The 18513-nt window shown below is 31.4% G+C and overlaps 1 protein-coding gene across 6 annotated transcripts in view; it reads right to left on the reverse strand.

The window, feature by feature from the left end:
• Positions 1 to 294: 294 nt before the first annotated feature.
• LOC106644325 (BRISC and BRCA1-A complex member 2) overlaps positions 295 to 18513 on the reverse strand; it is a 258139-nt gene continuing 239920 nt past the window's right edge. For all 6 annotated transcript variants that reach the window (XM_089589220.1, XM_089589222.1, XM_089589216.1 and 3 more), the window contains one exon: positions 295 to 732. In XM_089589220.1, coding sequence (XP_089445346.1) covers positions 385 to 732 — 348 coding nt within the window. In that variant the 3' untranslated portion in view covers positions 295 to 384. The remainder of the gene's footprint in view (positions 733 to 18513) is intronic.

Below are 18513 nucleotides of genomic sequence, written 5' to 3' on the forward strand. Positions count from 1 at the left end.
ATCACATGTTTAGAGAAACAAAGAACCACAGGCAAATGATTTATAAAAATGAGAAAAAAAGTAGGCCAAGTATACTGCTGGCACCTCAGTAAATGGTGAAAGCCATTCAAATGCTGCAATCCTATCTCAAAAAGTATTTGATATTGTTAAACTGTCTTACTGACTCATAAAAATACCACTAAAGAGTTACAGATAAAATTTTTTTATACAGGGTGTTTAGACTTTATATGATAATTTTTCCATAAATATGTACAAGTAAAGGTAAAAATATTAATTTATTATTAAACGTACAGATTTATGCACAATTTTATTTACATTTGGAAGCTAAGGCTTATGTTTATTCCTTGGATGACACCGTCAGTAGTATAACTTTTATGTCGAAAATTATGATATAATTTTAAGCTCCTTGTTAATGACATGTTCTAACACTTTTCCTATCATTTTTTTGGGCTCCCATCTTGGAGAAAATGGGAAATTATCAACCATTTTAGAATACGCCTTACCTTGATCAGATTTGTGATGTAGACTATGCATAGATAGGAGAAACTGCTCATGAGGAAAACGGAGCGGTAGATTAAAGTTCAAAACGAAATGCTGTTCCAAATGTTCTAACAGTAAAGAGATTCTTCTGTAAGTTGTCACATCATATTCTATAATAGATTCATGTTGTAAAACCATCAGTGATGCAATAAAAATTTTACGTTCCACCATACTCTGTAAATGTCTATCTATCTGTAATATTATATAAAGAGGAAGTTAAAATATCTATTTAATACTATTTTACTACAAATTTACATTTACATGTATGCAAATTAATTATTAATAAAATTGATTTCTTACACCTAAATAATATCTAAAAAAAATTTTTGAATACATTTTATTTCAATAAAATCGTTCAGCTCTAAATCAGTACATAATTAATTTAATAAAAATTTGTCACTGGTTCATCCACAATAAATTTTTATTAAAAATACAACGTTGATCAAATCATCAGAGACAAATTCAGTTCATCCCTGATCAAACTTTGAAAAAATTGAAAATGGAAGATCGGAATTTAAGCCAGGACTGAAGGGATATTGAGCTGGGATATTAGAGGATAAAAAGTAACGGCCTATTTACTGATTTTCATTTATTTAATACAATAAAATATAGTGGAAGGCACAGTGACAACGAAAAATGTAATACAACAATGTTTTCTCAAAAGTAATAAAAAGTAGATAACTTAAAAGTGATTCTGAGCATTAATAATATGTTATATTATTCATTGCATGATATTAAAAGAACTCTGAGGAGTAGCAGCTTAACTGTTCTATATGATAGGCGAAAGCTAACTAATTGTAAGTCCACCACTCTCAACTCATCAATAGCGTACAACGTAATACAAGTACTTGTTCATGGTATTACTTATCGTAATAGATGACGCACGCGTTAGATAACTGATGCGCATATTAGCAGGGGCGCCAGATCCTTTGAAATTGCAAAAAATTGTGGTCTTTTTTATTATTACAAATTTGGCCTTAAAATCACTAGAAAAATGTGAATAATGACGTAAAAAAGTATTGACAATGAGCTTGATTGGAAACGTTGATTTTTGTTGCAAAATAATTTTATTTTTCACTTATTATTGATTCAAAAACAACATATTTAGGAATCGAAATTAAACTGAAATTAAATATGTAGTCTTTGGTATGTTTAACAATATGCCACAAGTCTGATCGAAAATTTGGAACCAGCAACCTTTGCAAAATTGTTAATTTCAAATTCCAATTTTTTATAATCGCTGACCTGCTAAAAATATTGCTATAAAACTTAATCAAATCGATATTTATAAACAATATTGTTGTATGAGTAAGGAGGTGCATCGCGGGAATGATTAACACTTATAAGTTTAAGGACTTCTATTCGAGATATCGCTTCCAGAAGACAAAATCGTGCGTGTATTGCCTTTTGAGGCTGATCGCATACTAACCGAAAGCCTCTTTCATTTCTTTTCCCTTCCCCTGACCCCAACTCCTTTCTCATTGTGTGTTCAGTGTATGACAGTATCAATGAAGTCTGCACGTTGCCGTATATTACAATTATGTACGAAATTGCCGTGAATTGTGCATCTGCTTAATGATAGTTTATATTTTGTGTTATTTACATACAATACAAAATGTTTAGAGTCTTATATGTTTATTTGTTTATTTATTTGTCTATTATTGATGATTTTTTTCATAGAAACTTCTTATCGTCATGTAGTCATGTAAAAAGAAAATTCTTCCTTGTCATCGTCCTACCAGCGTTGCCACACACCCCCCCCCCCCCATACAGTCGAGCACCTACCAGCACTCATAGCTACTTGTTTTCTAATTGGTTTCGATAATATTTTATTAATTACGATAAATCTATCAGACAACATACTTATAATTTTATATGATCAATGTTAATTTATTTATCTATAAGTGTTATAATAGTAACTTTATACAATCTTATCACGATGTATTAAAAGAAAAGAAAATTTTTTTCGTCCTCGTCGAATGAACTGCATTACTCGTTAAAGTCGAGCAACTTCTGGCGCTCATACTTACTTGCTTTCTTTTTAGTTTAATTTATATATCGTGACCAACGATAATTTTACTTATACAAAGTATTTGTATTTTCTCATGTGTTTGCTGTTTGTTCATCCGTCTGTTATTATTGTAATTAAAGTTCCTATTGATATTTTTAAATTATATATATATATATATATATATATATATATATATATATATACATACTAGTAGGGATTCACCCTACTACGCGCTCCGCGCACCAACCCCCTACTGTTCTAACTTAAAATAAGAGTCTTTAAATTTCATCTGTTAGTGGGGAGAGGTTGGTGCCCAGAATTTCGTGAGGAAGAAGAGATTTGATGTCCATCGTTAAGTATGAGTTGTATATTTATCAGTAATTTTCCACACTACCCAGAAGGTACTATTGTGGCACGTTGAGAGTTTTTTTTTAACTCTCCGTTATGTTTAGAGAAAAAAGGTATATATAAGCTTTGCTAGTTTTGACAACTTTAATTTCATTCAAATATAATTAAAAAACACTAGTCCTTTAAATTTTATCTTAAATGTACATACAACCTTAAAATAACAAGTAATTTCATCAATAAAAAACATCGTTATATGTTACAATGTTCTATGATTGTATAAAAACACTTATAATGCAATAAAGCTTTTGATAAATTAGATAATCTAACAATAACTTTCTGTTTTTTTTTTTAAATAGTCAGAGAATATAATTTTTTCTCTAAAATAGCCATTTAAATATTCGCCTCTCTGCGCGCTCCACGCACCAACCCCCAGCGTAAAAGTTTGAAAGTTTTTTTCGTAAATCATTTATTACTTAAAATTCATCTGTATTACTTTAATGTCATTTTTTTAAGAATATTGAAAAACAGCAAATGTAAAAATTGATTTACTTCATTGTTTCTTACTATGTACAGAAATAAATATTTGAAATTTTTGCACACATTTCATTATTATTTATAAATTTCAAAAAATTTTATAAAATCCACCCGTGGTTTCAATTTTCTTCAAAAAACGCTTTCGTCAACATTCTGAAATGAATAAAATAATTATATATTACCAAATTTATTAATGTTACCATATTTATTGATACTGGCAAAGCATCAATTTTGTTTCCAAAGGGGATGACCAGTCATAGAACTTTTAGTCTTCCTTTAGATCCTAATAATATAGAGAGTACATTTCTAGAATCCGAGTCAGATAAAAAAAAATACAGAGAAGTTGATTTAATGATTTGGGATGAGGCTTCAATGATTCCAAAAAAGCATTGGAAATAGTAGAAAGATCGTTAAGAGATGTATGTAGTACTGAAAAATATTTTGGAAATAAATTATTTATTTTAGGATGTGATTTTCATCAGATTCTCTCAGTGATGAGAAACGGAAATAGAAAAATTTTACTTGAACAAACTGTTAAATGTTCATTTTTATGGAACTAATTTTAAATTTTAAAATTAGAAATCAATATTCGTTCTAACGATGCAAGATTTCCAAAATTATCATTAAAAATTAGGAAAGGGGAAATAAAACTTTTAACATTCCTAAAAATTGGAACTTAAATGATGAATGTTCTCAAATATTTTTTAATATCTACAATTGTTCCATGAATAGTGTTATTCTTACATCGCATAACGAGAAAACCTCTTATTTGAATAATAAAATTCTTAAAAAATTAACTGGAGAAATTAAAACTTACTATAGTATAGATAACGCTATTTATAGAGGGGTTGGTAAATCAGACAATAATATTTATTTAAATTTTTCGATGAAAATGTTAACAATATTCATAAAGGATTACCACCTTATGAACTAAATCTAAAAATTGATACAATAGTGATGTTACTGAGAAATGCAAGTACATGAGATGGACTCTGTAATGGAACACGTTTACGAATCACAAAATTATATCAGTATAATATAGAAGGAGAAATAATAACTGGAGAAAAAATTGGAAATAGAGTCTTCATTCCAAGAATAACTTTAGACACAGGAAACTCCTCAACATTACCGTTTATTTTGTATCGTAAACAATTTCCAATCGTTGTTGCATTTGCTATGACAACAAACAAATCCCAAGGTCACGGTTTCGATAATGTAGGTTTGTATTTTAAAAAACCCTTATTTTCTCATGGTCAATTATATGTGGCTTTATTAAGATACAAAGATAAGAATAATTTATTTATTCAAGTAGAAAGGAAAAAAAATACAGAAATAGAAAATATTGTTTGGAAATAGATTTTGACGTAATTTATTGACTTTACTTGATGATTTTTATAGATTGATGGGCAATATTTATGGTAATAAATTAAAATTCATTTATTATTATTTTATTATTTAACAAGTATACATGAAATGATGGATATTTTTTTTTTGATGATAATTTTTGTTAAAAAAATTTAACGATTTACAATTTTTAAATACAACAATAATTATTTTATAACACGTATACGTTAAAGCAATAGGTAAGAGACAGTCGGGTTTTTTTAAATTGAGATAATATATATACATATACATTTAAAATATTGATACATCTAAAACATGTATAAATTTATGATGTACATAAAAAAAGTATACATGTGTATCCTTATAAATATTATCAGAATTTACGATTAGGTGCAGGGAGATCTATCTCTACGCGGTAATGATAGAGCTAAATTCAATAGGTTATTCACTATTTAAATTAGGCGATACTTCCACGGTTATTGTTATTTAATAATTATGTAACGTTTAAATTTATATATGTAGTTATATCATGTCATAAATGTATGTATAAGAATGAACGAAAGTTACGTTGTTTCAAAATAATAGTAACACAAAAAAAGTTAAATGCACCGAAAACTTAATACTTGTCAATGACTTTTAACAATTCAATAATTATTATATTACGATTTTTAATAAAATATTTATTAACATTATGCCATAATTTTACATGGACTTTATGTTTCATTAATATGTATAAAGTCCATCTATTTGCCTCCATGGCGGTGTGGAAAATAGATGAAAATAAATATTTTCAAAAACTAAGTAAAATAAAAATTTATTATTAATAGGGGTAATTTATCTTAATAAAAAAAGTTGTAAGGGGACAAGAACAATGGTGTGGAAAGGCTTTTGAAGACAAGAAAAATAGCGTAATGGGTCTGTGGGGGGACAAGAAAAATGGTGTGACAGGCAAAATTGTGTGGGAGGGGCTGTGGGGGTCTAAGGATAAAGTTAGAAAATGTCAAATTAACGATGAAATCGGTCGAATTTTAGCTTATTTGTGGGGGGGTCTGTGGGGGAGATATGTGGAACGCCCCTAACAAATAACGATATAATATAGGGATATATATATAGTATTGAGCGCGCAGTGGCTCAGTCGGCTAGGTCGTGGATTGACACGCGGGAGACCGTGGTTCGATTCCCGGCCAGTGCGACTTATCGGGCAAGTACCTCTGTGATTTTTCATATGTGCTTTTTCACCACGCAATGCTCCTTGAGGAGGGTTTAGGCGACCTCCTCGCAGCATAATTGCCTAATTTCCCCCTACCCCCCTCCCAGTAATGGCAGGCCTCCCATCCCTCTTCCCTTCCTTCTCCAAAGTGCTAAGTGCCCATAGTAGTGCCCTTATTAAAGGAGCCGGACGTAGAGCACTATAATATAAAAAAAAAATATATATATATATATATAGTATTGCAATCTTTAAAAAACAATTATGTATATATATACATATATATATGTATATATACATCATTGTCTTTCAATAATTTCAATACTTTGAGGTTTAAAGAATATCCGGCATGATTCTTAATAGGAATCAAAATTCGTCGTTCGTTATAAACAAATTAGTCGGGAAAATCCAAGTTTTTTTCAGCTTTCATTAAATACTAAAAAAACTGTGAGTTGCATTGAAAAACGTTCAATAAAAAATTTGTAGCTAGTTAAATTATTAACATTGCAAGAAAATTTGTGTACATTACTGTACGTATTCGAGGAATCATATATTTTAATATTCAATCGTAAAAGTAACAATTTTTTTATAATACATCATTACTTTTTGTACTTTTTTTGGATTAATCAATTTTTAAATAACTTATTGATAAATGGTTTTAACTTCATTGTTTTGCTGCAATTTTTCTGCGTATTTAAAAAATAAATAAACTATCGGACAACCAACAGGAGTAAGAATTGGTTCATATTTAATATAATTCAAAAATTTAACTTTTTATATTAAGAACAAAATGAAGCGTACGGAAGAAAGTTTACTTAAGAAGTTGTGGGTGATGAAAAAATCATCAAGTAAGACATGTTGGATTAAGATTTAATGGTTATTTTTTGAAAATTAGAAAAGTATCATCAAAAATTTCATTTTTATTTTTCTTAAACGTAATTCTTCCCATCATAAGAAAAATTACTTTGTGTTCAGTGAAAACATAATCTTCGATAAGTAAAAAAAGAAATTTCGAAAAAATTGAAAAGTTTAAATAGTCTGAAAAAATTTATTCTTGTGCAAAATTTTCTCAAAATACTGGAAAAAGTGGTTATAAAACATGCAAGTATCGCCTTTTGTTCAGTCAACAGTTAGTGAGAAAAATACAATTTTTTTAACGTTTTTGCGTTTACCTCTGCTTCTAAAAGTTTTAGAGAACTAAGAACAAAAAGTAAAATTAGTCAGCATACAATAAACTACGAAATAAAATATCTATAAATTATTTTGAGAATCACACCAAATTGATTAATTTAACGGAAAACTGTTAATGGAAGATTGAATATTATTTCTCCAAAAGATAATGAGCATTTCTGTTTAAAATTAATACTTAATCAAGTAAAAGGTGTGAAATCAGTAGAAGATTTAGAAACATTTAATCTAATCATTGATAAAACATTTAAAGATCCTGTTGTAGCAATGGAATCAACAGAATATGATACTCAAATCGACGATATATTGAAAGAAACTATTTCCATCATTTATAGCCTTATTAATTCAGACAATTTTTCGCATGGATATTTCCGCACCCAGGGAGGATATTTTTCTCATTCTTATTTATTTCTTAAGAAAATTTTCTTGAAAAAGTAACTATGTGGTTTAGTATTATGAGTCTTAAGTATATTGGATATTGAAAAGAAGGGCATGTATGGAGGATAGAGAGTCTTGTATTTAAAGTGCCACCATGTATGCATATGCACCTCTTGATACAATGATTCAGATGTAGCAACATTCGCTTGTATACTATTGGTCGTATGAATTTCTAATTTATTGACAAGCATTAGAGTCACATAACTACTATTTATTAAACAATTATAGATTTAAAAAAATATATGACAACATAAATCATTGATTGTCCAGTTTTTGGAAATAGTAAAGGTCTCTATTTTACCTCACCGATTTCTAACAATCATTTTGACAATCCTTTATTAGTTGAACAAATATTATTGCCTTATTTTAGAATTCAGAATGAGTTCTATGAAAAGGAAGATTTAATAGTTGATTTGATAATAATTCTTTTGTTACTGTTTTTTATCACTGGAAAAATTTGACGTCAATCACCTCCTGAAATGATTAATTTATTTATAATATATTTTTCAATATCGCATAGATCTCTTAATGTTAAGTCTTATTTTAAATGCATTTTTTCAAATCATTAATTCCTCATCCTAAATAATTGAATTAACTTCTCCCAATTTTGTTTATCCTACTCGAATTGTTAGAAGGCGCTCTCTATATTATTAAAACCTAAGTGAAGTCTGAATGTTCCATGACTTTTCATCCTTTTTAAAGCAAAATAGATGCTATGCCAGTCAATGCCATTAAAACAATTTTTGTTATTCTGAGAAGCAATAATATAAATTACTGTTTTATATAAATAAATTTTTTCCAACGCTCCTGATTTATCTATAAAAAAAATATTATATTTTCGTTTGCAAATAATATCAAACATTTTTTTTTGGTATTTATTTGAACTTATATACCTTGAGGTATATATCTCTTCACTGAAAAGTATTTTTTTTATCTAGATCTTTTTTCATTTTTTTTTGTTTTTTCTTTTAGTGTAGGTAAATTAAAGCATTAACACGATATATCTATGATTCTAGAATTTGGTTAATATGTAACTAAGCAGAGTTATCTAAATTATTAGAAAATTCCTCCAAAAATATTCTTTCTATTTATCCTATATTTTATCCCCTTGTATGCGTTATATAATTAAAAACCAAGTTAAAAATTGTATTAATTGATACGGAAACATAACAGCAACTGCTTCGTTTCGAAAACGTCATCTATTTTTTCATCATGATCTATTCAACACCTTGCAATTGCAATATCTTTAAATTTTTTATACGTTATTCCTTTATATGTTCTAATATCTTTAAACAATGTCCAACCAAATAATTTTTTTATTACAAGTTTAAAAAAACTTATATGTTCTTTCGGAAATACATTAATAAATCTACCTATTGCAGTATTTTTTATTGTGTTTTTTCTTATCTTTCTAATTTTTGATTTAATATTAAAAATAAAGTAGCCTGGAATGTTTACATATTTTATTAATTTCGCAGTCATCATGTTTTTTTAGCTTAAATCAAGCTGTTAACTGTTGATCGTAATTTTTTATAATACTTCCAATATTATTTTTTTAAAGACAAGTTTTTGTTTGTTTTTAAGGTGAATAGCTGAATTTACGACTGTATGACTTCTACCAAAAATTAGAAATTTGTACAATTTCGAAGCTTCTTTCATGAGATCTTTATGTTTAGCAGCAACGTTACTGATAATTTCATCAAATATTTGTCTTGGTCTTTTAATTTTTTAATTATAATGTATGCTTAATCACTACCCCTGTATAAACGTGGTCATAAATATATTTTATGCTCTAGATTGATGCAATAGATTTAACGTTTATATAACGTTTCCATTTTATCAGTAGAAATTAATAATGAGGTACAATCACTTAATTATCTACTAAAATTTTAGCTTTTGTCCAAGTTTTGACAATGTGTATATCAGATATGTTATTTATTTTTTTATATTGTGGGTAACCGTTTGTTAGAATGTATTTTGAAATGTAGTATTTTTAAGTTTTGGAAAGAATTATTTTAATATAAAAGAAGACATAGTTAATCAAACAAATAATTTATTATTTGATATAATGTATAACCGACTAATCGATTAATAAAAAGAAAATGAATATCAAAATTGAAAATAAGTTACGATAAAGATAGGGATTACTCGTAAAAGTGTAGATAAAACAAAAAAATCACACATTTTTTTAAGGTTATTAAACTAAAATCGTCTGTTTAAGAGATCTTAAATTCCAATTTTACTTTTGTACTCAAACGGTGAGGCACCATGATGCCACCTCAGGTAGTATAGGTAAATAGGGAAAAGAGAGAAAAGAGTTAAAGAGAATAGGTTGGAAAGAGGTGAGGAAAAAGAGGGGAAAAGGAGGAAAGGCGAGAAAGTGCTAGATGAACTTAGGCCTACGAGCGTGTTTGTGGTATTGTTTTACCACGAGAAGCAATTTTTTCGATTTTGTTGTTTTTAGAACGAAGTTCTTTATGTCGCGTTACTCGGGGGGCTGGAATTTTAAAACCGACAGATTTTTTTTTTTTGAAACGAAAGTGGTTTCCTTTTCCTCTCAAGTTTCCCCCCCTTACCCCGTTCCCCTCACCGACTATTCTCTATACACTTCCCCTCTCCCCACTATATATGTATATCGGCCAACCGTGCCGTGTTACTCTTCTACACACCTTTGCCCACCATTCTCCCTCACACTCCCAATTTTATAATAATTTTTATTTCACTTTAAATTTTTTTCTTTTACAATTCTAAAAAAAAAAAAAAAAAAAAAAAAAAAAAAAAAAAAAAAAAAAAAAACATTTTCCAGTAAAGAGTTTTGAACCCTTGACCTTCTGCATGTGAGTCCAGTACCTTACCCACTCTGCTACGAGCGCTACCGACTATAGAAGTCGGTTTCTTGTACTTATGGTGTGGTTCGTAACTGAAATATTCTATTTTTACATGCATTCACTGATAATACATTCGATTTATGATAAATTGTTTTTGTATTTGTTTTCTAAATACTTGGAATAGAGTTAAAGAATGTATCAATGGTTTTTAGAGGCGCTTATTTCGAATTCGATAAACAAATTATGTTACATTATCACATAATTTTATAAATAAAGAATTCAAAGTAAATCAATTATAAATGAATTATGTAAGATCATTATATAAATATAATTCGAGTTTCATATCATTTTAATGGTTTTTAAGGGTACTTATTTTAAATTTGATAAACAAATAATGGCACAATGTCATTGAGTAATTATATGAAAATAAAATAAAAATTGCATTAATAAGCTATAAAATCGCAAAATAATAAGTGGAAAAAAAAATTTTTTTAAAAATTAATGAAATGAAATATGAAAATAAAATGAAATAAAATTACAAAAGACATGAATAAATACAACGGAATAAAAAAAAATAAAGTAAAAAAGGGAATGAAAAAAAAAGATAAAAAAAAAAATAAAAAAAGGAATTAAATAAAGGAAATACAAAAAAATAAAAAAAATGTATTAAAATGAAATATCAAAAAAAAATTAAACAAGAAATAAAAAAAAAAAATTAAAACAAGAAACAAAAAAAAAATAATACAAGAAATTAAAAACAAACCAGGGGGTATAAATAGGTCATGGGACCCACGGTAAGAACGAAGTTCTTTAAACATGACATGAGTATAAAAACACAATTTCTCAGGTAACAAGGGGGTCGCCAGACCCGTAGAAAGAACGAAGCTCTATAAACGTTAGTACTGCATTCATGTAGTTGACTAAACAAAAACTTGACAAACGAATTAAAGAAAAAAATTAAAAAAATAGTTCAGTACTCACGATGGTTGAACTTCGTGAGTACTGTATTTATGCACGCCGTTCTCACGAAGTTCAACCATCGTGAGTACTGAACTATTTTTTTAATTTTTTTCTTTAATTCGTTTGTCAAGTTTTTGTTTAGTCAACTACATGAATGCAGTACTAACGTTTATAGAGCTTCGTTCTTTCTACGGGTCTGGCGACCCCCTTGTTACCTGAGAAATTGTGTTTTTATACTCATGTCATGTTTAAAGAACTTCGTTCTTACCGTGGGTCCCATGACCCATTTATACCCCCTGGTTTGTTTTTAATTTCTTGTATTATTTTTTTTTTGTTTCTTGTTTGTTATGACTGCGAGTTTTACTGGCTCCAGCATTTTTCTTGGTGCAACGTCCTGGTGCAGTACTTAATGCTGTTGTTTTGTATCTGGTTCTGCTTGGAGAGCAGGTGACACCAGACGTAAATTCGACAAGGTCACGAGGAGCGTGCAAGAGTCTGCGTCTTTGTCGGCAAAAACGGTAGACTTTGTAAAGGGCAGCGGTCCTTTTTGGCCCACGTGCGTCGGTCCGTGTCGAGATTGTGCATGGTGATCATACAAAGCATCCATGCTCGACGTGCGTACACACCCACACACACACACACGAGCGCGCGCCAAAATCTATAAATAGTTATTTGTATTATTTTATGATTTTTTTTACTTGATTTTTAAATGATACTCACAGGTGTTTATTTTAAGTGTGTACGTTTTTCCCCTTGTGTAGCGTGTAGAGATAGTCATAAGAAGCAACGAAGCCTGTCGTTGTGAAACCTGGTCGTAAACAAAGTCTGAATAGATCCCCTAGCGGGCAAGAGATGGCGCTCAAATGTGATTAAAATAGTAAAAACGTGTAGCTATAAAATTATTAGAAGGAGATAAGGGGCTGAGTATCAAAAACGTAAAAACAAATAAATAAGCGTACAAAAAGGTTATTTAGTTGACCCAAGATATTACTGTGAGATCATTCTACATACGATGAAATTGACAATGACGATGAAGATGATGATGATAATGATAACGATAATAAACATGATAATTAATATAATATAAGAAAAAAGGTAAATTGTAAACATTATTAATAATAATAATAAATACTTATAATAAATACAAATGTTTAACTTAAGCAGCTATGAGGTGGAACTTGAGCCGCACTTGGGTAGTACTTGAGCAGTGGCGCTTGGGCTGTACTTGGACGGCACTTTGGCGGCACTTGGGCAGAATTTGAGCAGCGTCACTTGGGCGGTACTTTGTCAGCACTTTGGCAGAATTTGAGCAGCGGAACTTGGGCGGCACTTGGGCGGTACTTTGTCGGCACTTGGGCAGAATTTGAGCAGCGTCACTTGGGCGGTACTTTGTCGGCACTTTGGCAGAATTTGAGCAGCGGAACTTGGGCGGCACTTGGGCGGTACTTTGTCGGCACTTGGGCAGAATTTGAGCAGCGGCACTTGGGCGGTACCTGGGAGGCACTTGGGTGGTACTTGGGCGGCACATGAGCGGAACTTGGATGGTTCTTTGGCGGCACTTAAGCGGTACTTTGACGGTACTTCGGCGGCACATGGGCAGAATTTGAGCATCAGCACTTCGGAGGTACTTTGTCGACATTTGGGCAGAATTTGAGCAGCGGCGCTTGGGTGGTACTTGGGTGGCACTTGGGCCATACTTTGGTGGTACTTTAGCGGCACTTGGGCAGAATTTGAGCAGTGGCACTTGGGCGGTACGTGGGCGGCACTTGAGCGGTACTTTGTCGGCACTTGGGCAGAATTCGAGCAGCGGCACTCGAGCGGTACTTGGGCGGCACTTGGGCGGTACTTTGGCGGCACTTGAGCAGAAGTACCACACAAGTGCCGCTGCTCAAATTCTGCCTAAGTGCTAACAAAGTATTGCCAAAATACTGCTCAAGTGCCGCCCACGTACTGCCCAAGTACCGCACAAGTGCCGCTACTCAAATTCTGCCAAGTACCGTCAAAGTGCCGCTGCTCATATTCTGCCCAAATGCTAACAAAGTACCGCTAAAGTACCGCCCAAGTGCCACCCACGTACCACCCAAGTGCCGCTGCTCAAATTCTGCCCAAGTGCCGACAAATTACCACCAAAGTACGGCCCAAGTGCCGCCCAAGTACCGCTCAAGTGCCGCTTTTCACATTCTGCCTTAGTGCCGACAAAGTACTGCTAAAGTACGGCCCAAGTGCCACCCAAGTACCTTCCAAGTGCTGCCCAAGTACCGCCCAAGGGCTGCTGCTCAAATTCTGCCCAAGTGCCGCCAAAGTACTGTTTAAGTGTCGCCCAAGTTCCACCTTATAGCTGCTTAAGTTAAACATTTGTATTTATTGTAAGTATTTATTATCATTATCAATGTTGTTTACAATTTATCTTCTTTCTTATATTATAATAATTATCATGTTTATTATCTTTATCAATATTATCATCATCTTCATCGTCATTGTCAATTTCATCGTATGTAGAAAGATCTCACAATAATATCTCGGGTTAACTAAATAACCTTTTCGTACGCTTATTTATTTGTTTTTACGTTTTTGATACTCAGCCCTTCATCTACTTCTAATAATTTTATAGCTACACGTTTTTACTATTTTAATTACATTTGAGCGCCATCTCCTGCCCGCTAGGGGATCTATTCAGACTTTGTTCACCAACTGAGAGGTTTGTTGCTATGTTGTTGCGATCGATGACACTGCTCTTTATGGCAGCCCGCGCCATTAAAATTGGCGTTCTAAACACGCTGAAATTTAGCATTTTTGTAAATCCATTTACTTAATGAATAATTGTTAAAAAATTATTCTGTGAACGGATTTTGACTCAGGAGAAGCTGATCCACACGCTGGTTCCCGCTCCTCAAGTGCTTAAGAATATCCCTGTATATAGACGGAATTTCACTGATTCGAAAAAGACCAGAAATTTTGAAAAATGGAGCAAAATTTTCCACACATAATACTGGAATACAAAATAAACGGTTAAAAAAAATAAACTATGATGGTGCACGGTAATATCGAAAAAAATTAAGTTGCATATAAACGAATTTCATGGGCACCACGATCTAACATCATTATCTTCGTTTGAATATCATATGATAAGGAGTTAGAACTTTTTGTTTTCACTAAGCACAAATCATTGAAAGGAAATTTTAATATACTTGACACACTATCTAGAGGAACTGAATGTGTCGTCTTTTAAGCTTCAATGTACTCTCTGTATTTTACTCTAAGTTATAACATTTTTGAAACCTTCAAAAAGAGTCATATCTTACTTTTCAGTCAGCTAAATGTCTTGCATGAAAATCAATAATTAACCTGCTATTATACTTAAATATACAGAAGAAATGTCACAAAAATATAGATTACTTCTTTTATTGTCTTCTCCATCATACTTCTAATTAAGAATCCAGAAGTTTCACAGTTTATTGGAAAAAAAGTTCTAACCTTTCTTGGCATACTCCAATTAATAAAAGTTTATCAAAAATCGCCGAAGATAATTATATTTATTTAATGTTATTTGCATACAACGTGTGAATAATTTAAAAATTATTCTACGAAATTCTGATAATAGTGGTAATCCTTTTGAAAGTGTTCAAAACACAAAGATTTTTTACATTTATCACAACGTGTTACATCAATGTTATCACATACTTTTACTTCAGAGCATGCTTCACAAGATTCTGCGAAGCTTAAGTCACCAGAAATATTAAATGTATCTGGTCTTTCACTAATATAACCACTTTTGTACCAAGAAGATGTAAAACGATTCTTTTAACTTGATAATGATAGTTAGTTGTGGTCTCATAATTCAAGTTTAGTACTATTATTTCTTTTATATAAATTTATCTTCGCAATAAAATTTAAAAGTATTCTGCAATCAAATGATTAATAACTTTATTAGTTTGCACTACAACACAATATCTATAAAATGCAATAACCTGTTGTTAATTTACTAGACTTTGATACTCCTACCTACAAATATTCTGATTTAGTTGAATTTTTCTTCACTGTTGAGTCAAATCCACCGTATGAGCTCAACTACGTAATTAAGTTATAGATGATCTTTTCCACCAGCTGCGGTTTATGATGATTCTGTAAACTATCAGGCATCTAAAGAGTTTGAAAATATGCTAGAACTAAGTTTATTTTTTTTTTAGAAATTGGGGTTCATCTTTCATCTAGAACAAATAAATTAAACAGGTACTATTACAGAATTCTATGAAACTTGGAACCACTAAAGATTATAATCTTTTAATACGTATACAGATAATGAATTAAGGAGTTGATTTATTGCCTTAAGATATTTCTACACCTTTTTTTAATATCAATTTTTTGGCTGGCTTAATGAAAATAGTTGAATTTGTCATGCCATGTATAGCCTACTATACTTTTTTTCTGATTCGGAGTAAAGTAATTGTTTTCAAATAATTACACTTGTGACACATTTTCCTCCAAAATTTTATTTGATACTTTACTTACGGTGCAGATAATAACGCAAAGAGACACATAGTTTCCGTCAATAAAAGGACCAATAAAAAATTATACATATAAAGCGGTTTTAAAAATAAGTTGATGAAGAAAGAAGGAAAATATTTATTCAATAATTTTTATAGATGTTATCAGCAGTAGTAAGATTTTAAGTTTTCGATAAAAACCTTTTATATCCGGAAAAAAAAGATAAAGATTTACTGTTCTTTTAAAAACAATATATTTCATTGAATTCCGACAACCAGTATCCTTCCAAACTTTGTAGAGTTTGAGAAATTTTGCATATTTGGAACTCTATGAACTTGTGGTTAAAGATGACTATACTTTTAATTGAGTATTAATAAGATTAAACTGATAATTATAGTTCATTAAGCGCTTTGTATCATTTTGCACCCAGTATTAATTTTAAACTTCATGCCTGATAATATCGCCTACTGCTCCATAGGTGTCGAGCACTCACCGCAAGTACAAAAATAACTTTTAGTGTATAAAAGGTACTGCACGGATGCTCAAAAGCATTTACCCGGATTACCTGAATCTTAGCAACCGCTGTGTCTTCACTCGCGCGGCGAAACACACTCAATGGCAGTGGCTAGAGCAGTGTATTATCAATAAATATCTCTGTAAATTAACACTTTCATTTAATTATCTTTCTCACTTACTCGTTCTAGTCTACTGACTGCCAACGTTCTGTAGCTCTATTGATTAAGGACTGAGGAAACAAACACCACTTGTACTGATTATCGGCTCATCTTGCTCACTGGGTATCACTGCCCAGTAATCCACTAACTTTCTAAAAATTACTAAGGCTATCTGGCACACTGGCAGACCTGAGAAGGTATGAGGGCTATTACCTCCAGGACGGTTGACTTACCTGCGATCGGAATAGTATCCTTAACGTACAGGTACTTACAAGGTTCACAAAACCAAAAAAAACTTTCTTTTATTGAGACGTATTGCAAATCAAAAATGCACTGATACTCCAGATACATTTTGTTTTCTCTGTGGTGACTTTAAAGTTGCAAATAAACTGCAAGAATTGACAAAGACGATTAAGACTTTTTATGAGTCTTGTTTTAATATCTTCGCTCTAAATGAAAATGCATGGGCCCCTCAACCCATCTGTAAAGCATGCTTATACATGTTGAACAAATGAAAGACTGCTAGAAATAAAAAGTTAAAGTTTATCTTTTCTACAATATGGAAGGAGCTAAACAGCTCGGCTAATAGTTACTTCTGTAGCACAGATATTAGTGGAATAAGAAAAATCAAAACTGAACTTCTAGTTTATCCTGGAGATTTGACAGTTTCAAGAACTATACTTGCATCAGAAAAAAACAGTTGTCACACAATTAAAAAAACTTGGTACTTATATGGAAGAATTAAATGTTGATAAATTGTAAAAAAAAAGTCACATAATGAAAAGGATGCTACCCTTGTACTGCATCAACCTCTAAACCACCCCGATACCACAGGCTAACGTCCCCTCTCTACTGAGTATTAAGATCTCGTGGCTCAGTGACATCGCATTACTCCTTGCTAACAGTGCATCACAACCCCTGGAACAGCCATTAAGAACCTATGGATCTTATTCCCAGTTCCTCTATCCCAAGCTTTATAGAGAAATGTTGGAACTGCATAAATGAGCGACAGCTTCTAAAGATGCCCCATTCTAAAAGCTGGAAAGTTCTATAAAAATGTGGAGCCAAAGGGATTATGTTGGCTCTCTGCAGAAACTGTGGCTCATTGAGCGTAGGGAGAACTTCGCCCCACTAACATAGAACAACCCCTACCATCCCACGATCTAAGCCTAATTAACCCTTGCACATATATTTTTTTTCTTTTTGTCTTCTTGCTCTTATACAATTGTTTTTCCTATGCCCATTTTTTTGCTTTTTTATTTTGTAAATTTATATTGTTTAATAACATTCATACATGGTAGTTATGTTGAATTTTTGTGATACTAAAATACTGTGGGTGGTTACATAAAACCTTTATAAAACACAGTGGTCATTGCTTTTATCAGCAAAATTGGTATTTGATGTTTAGTATTATATTTCTAGGATTTTTTTTGGCATTCATTGTATCAAAGAGTTTTAGGCTCTTTCTTTTTTTCCCTGACTGTACGATATGCGAGTCTTTCGTGAAGCCCTTTGCTAAGTTCCCCTCAGACGGCTAAGTTATTTATCCTACAGGGTACTATTTGCAGCGATCGTCTCAAGCATACCCCAGGTATTATCAAGTTTAATGGAAGAATATTCTTCAATAAACCATTTAACTCGATGTATCAACCTTTTATATAACCAACAGTGACTTTACCCAATGTGCTAGCCAGGTGTTGCCTTTCACTCAAAAAGGAAGTCCCTGGAGGTCTAAACATCACCATAAAAATCAACTATTTGTTTTAAAATCAAATAAGTGGTTTTTCGGCATCCTGAATATTCATTCAAGTAACAAATACACACACTTATGAGCAACACAGCGACAACACCCATGTACCAAGTAAAAGGCTCAAATAAAGCCGATCAGTTATTTCCAGTTCCCAATAATGTTACAGCAGAATATGTCAACACACTTCACAAATAATTACACAGCCC

The sequence above is a fragment of the Copidosoma floridanum genome, unplaced genomic scaffold (genome assembly GCF_036245765.1).
Source record: "Copidosoma floridanum isolate Cflo_tuat_1 unplaced genomic scaffold, Cflo_Japanese_pri ptg000008l, whole genome shotgun sequence".
In the NCBI taxonomy this organism is placed as follows: domain Eukaryota; kingdom Metazoa; phylum Arthropoda; class Insecta; order Hymenoptera; family Encyrtidae; genus Copidosoma; species Copidosoma floridanum.